The 3,663-nt window shown below is 31.2% G+C and overlaps 1 protein-coding gene across 1 annotated transcript; it reads right to left on the reverse strand.

Annotated features, from left to right (window-relative positions):
- Positions 1 to 2,198: 2,198 nt before the first annotated feature.
- LOC124840659 (transcription factor MYB123-like) lies at positions 2,199 to 3,413 on the reverse strand. Its single transcript, XM_047316749.2, has 3 exons — positions 3,210 to 3,413; positions 2,971 to 3,100; positions 2,199 to 2,785 (listed from the first exon to the last, which is right to left on the reverse strand). The coding sequence occupies exons 1-3, from the start codon at positions 3,331 to 3,333 to the stop codon at positions 2,347 to 2,349; spliced, it is 693 nt and encodes a 230-aa protein (XP_047172705.1). The 5' UTR covers positions 3,334 to 3,413; the 3' UTR covers positions 2,199 to 2,346.
- Positions 3,414 to 3,663: the final 250 nt, after the last annotated feature.

The following is a 3,663-nucleotide window of genomic DNA, read 5'->3' on the forward strand; positions in this document are numbered from 1 at the left end:
TGTCTTTTATTATTTTTCTCTTAATTTTTCTTACTGGGCGAATGATTAAATATAAATGACAGAGTAAGAGAAAGAGAAGAATTGCACAGGTGATTTTATCCTGGTTCAGATCACTAGGATCCTACGTCCAGTCGCTTATCTCAAACAAGATAAACCTTTTTCACTAACACAAAACACTTACAAATATTAGTCACAAAGAAAAACAATTTGTAAGAGTTTAGAAATACCACCTCTCTTGAAACCACAAGAGACGAACTTACACTTCCTTTGAATCTTCACAAAGGATGACCACCTCCTTCGAATGCTTCACGAAGGATGATTCTCTTCCAGGCACTTCCTCGGATACACCAAGGATGAACAAGCTATTCCTTTGTCACCGCAGAAGCACTTCAGGACTTTGCAGACAAGAGTTTCCTTAGCTTCAACAATCTCACAGAGTTCTCAAAGAGTTCAGAGATCTTTTGCACAAGGGAAGAGTTATTTTTGAGATAAAGAGTGAGCCATTTTATAGACTCAGCCTAATACCCTTCCATTCTTCGAAAACGGGCCATCTAACGCATTTAATCGATTAACATAAATATTAATCGATTAATAATGAGTACAACGGCTAGTTTTTCAAATCTGAAACCCCCAACGGCTAGTGTTAATTGATTATTCTCAGGAATAATCTATTAACTAAATAAATCAAATATAAATTACAAGAATCAACCCTAATACATATTTGAGCACTATTACATCAACTTTGATTATTATAAAAGCTTTATAAAATATAGAGATCTTCAATTTGTCTTTATGGATCTTGACTTGTGCAAATCTGTTCATCATCAAAACTTCATCTTTGATTTTTGCTAACAAAACTTATTGATTAGAAGGATATCTATAATACACTAACCCCGCAAGCCCAAGTACCTGTAACTAAAGGGATGAAGGGGTTTGAAAAGAAAAAAAAAAAACTTAACACTTGTGTATGCTAAATGTTTTAGTCCGACCAGGAGGGATGTTTTGGTTGAAATTTGTTCTTAGCCGATTGAGTTTTCAAGGGGTTCCTTGGTTGAAACTCATTGTTATCTCAATGTTATGAACTTTTTTTGTTATATAAGTATATTCGAAAATATTTCATTTTTCATAGTTCAATTACAGGACATATGATGCTATTAGGGAAATCAACTACTATAAGGCTAAAAAACTTGCATGGTTAGCATTCAACGTTTGGTATTTTGGTCCATATATTTATAATTGTTTTATGCTTGCTATATTTCTCAATTATTTATAATTATGATGATATATTGTATTGTAATAGACAAATAAACTCATATATATGTGCAGTTACTATGTAACGCATTCGATAACAATCATTACTCGTATTCATATTACAAGTAGATGAGAAACGATAATTATTATATTGAATCAAATATTTTACAACTTTATATTTATATATACTAATTGAAATAATTGGGTACATAAATTCAAGAGTTCTAACTCAATTTCTGTTAGGTCTATTCATTATTCAAAGAAAGTTTCTCCAATATGTAAGAAATATGTATAATAGTATATAATTGTTATAAGGGTATCATAATTTATAACCATTTGACACATTTACAGCTATCTGGCAGATAAATATTGTAGCTTTCAAAATCTATACAAGTGTTAATTTGGTAGATTTAATATAACTTTTACCCTCAAAAGTTATTTAATACATAATTGATAATAAAAAATATGTGAGATAATACTAAAAACATGCTAGAGATAAAGTAGTAGTTTTATATGTTAAACTTATGTAGACATGTATATTTTAAAAGACGTAATGTTTAATAAAATTTATAATTTGTATTTGATATTTTGCATGAGAATAGGTATTTTGAATTATTTCAATAGATGAACTTATATGGTATCAAAAAAATTTAAATACCAACCAATTTTAAAGATAAAAATTAATTAGTCACTAAAATTAATTTACATAATAATTTTATAAATTATAAATTATTATTTTTAAAATCGTTATTATTGTACATAAAAATTGTAATTAATATATAATTAAATTCTAAATTGATCATTAACATTAATTATTTATCACTCTTCTTTATTAAATAAAATAATGTTTAAATTGGTAATTGATTAATATATTCATAGATTAATTAATATATTAGTATGCAATTTATATATTCATAAAAATGCATTTAGGCATCATTATTCTTCCATCATTTAAAAAATATATATATTTCTTGATTTTATTTTCTTATTAACCAGTGCGTTGGGCAATAAGTAAATAAAATCGTAAGTTTGAACTTATTACAAATTGAAATCCCTTATGGAAGGAAAGAGAAGAAAGATGGCGAATGTGGCAGCTTAGTTAAGAAGAAAATCGCTCCATGTTTCAGCTTCTGCAAAAAACTCAGAAGGAATGGAGTCAAGTTCTTCATCCCAAAGCTCAAATGATCCATCTTTCCCAACAGGGAAGCACGTGCTGTTGTTAATGTTCTCTTCCTTATCATCTAACAGAGTTTCCCACCAATTCTCAGACCCTGCGGAAACTGCTTCACTAACACCAACTTTCGAACTACTCATCAATTTCCCATGCACCATGGCCGATGCTTTTGCCAAAGCTCGAGGCACAGGCTTTATCACTTTGTGGGGTTTCCAAGTTCTTTCGGATTCTTTCACATTGTTGTTGTTGTTCTCCTCATCTCTGTTGTGAGATTGTACTTTCCGGCGCATGTTGGTGTTCCAGTAATTCTTCACATCGTTTGAAGTTCTTCCGGGAAGTCTTCCTGCAATCAGAGACCATCTGCATCCGACAAAGTTTTCTTTTTATGATTGCTATTATTTTTCCATGCAAAAGTTAACATCATATATTATCAATGCATGGCATAACTGTGTATGAAAACTAAAGGTATTCTATATAATACTGATAATATGAAAGTATTGTTTATTTTGATGTGTTTGAATAAATGTTATAGAGCAGACAGAAACCTGTTCCCCAAAAGCTTATGCAATCTGATCATCAAATCGACCTCATCTTCACTGAAATCCCCTCTCTTGATATTTGGTTTCAAATAGTTCAACCATCTCAGTCGACAACTCTTCCTGCATCTGTTCAACCCTACGTGTGTACAAAACATAACAACATATGACTCATAAAAATGTTTATTATATATGACAACTTAGGAGGATGTTATGTAAAGAAAAGAGGAATGGGATAAGATAAAAACCTGCTCTTTGAGGAACAAGATGCCACTTTCCTTCGCCATAGAGTTGCACGCATTCTCTGAGAAGCTCATCTTCAGTTTGACTCCATGCTCCTTTCCTCACACCTGGTACTCTTCCTTCCATCATCACCCAAAGTATATATTTGTCTTGAAAAGATAGAGTTATTCTCAGAATGCATAACCCTGTAAAATATATACACACATAGAGAAAGAGAGAGAGGTAGGTGTATACACACGTATCTAACAATTTGTGGTGAGAATGGATGCAGGCTTATTATCAAAGCACCTATTCCAACTTTTCTATCATAACCCTACATCACGTTTAATGGCATAGTGAATTTATTTTGGAAATGATCCATGTTGCCGAATACTAATTAACTATTCGGAATAGAGCAGTGTCCTTTGGGAATGATCATTTTGATGTCAATGGTTCGTTTAACTTTTCATGGACTATTGA

Source organism: Vigna umbellata, chromosome 4 (assembly GCF_029865625.1).
Source record: "Vigna umbellata cultivar VRB3 chromosome 4, Vumbellata_1.0, whole genome shotgun sequence".
NCBI lineage: Eukaryota > Viridiplantae > Streptophyta > Magnoliopsida > Fabales > Fabaceae > Vigna > Vigna umbellata.

What these genes read in the sequence shown, in the direction of transcription:
- LOC124840659 (XM_047316749.2), bottom strand. Translation starts at nt 3,333, where the DNA reads ATGATGGAAGGAAGAGTACCAGGTGTGAGGAAAGGAGCATGGAGTCAA. An exon ending in TCTTGTTCCTCAAAGAGCAG is followed by an intron (nt 3,101 to 3,209) that starts GTTTTTATCTTA and finishes GTACACACGTAG; the next exon opens with GGTTGAACAGATGCAGGAAG. An exon ending in CATAAGCTTTTGGGGAACAG is followed by an intron (nt 2,786 to 2,970) that starts GTTTCTGTCTGC and finishes TGTCGGATGCAG; the next exon opens with ATGGTCTCTGATTGCAGGAA.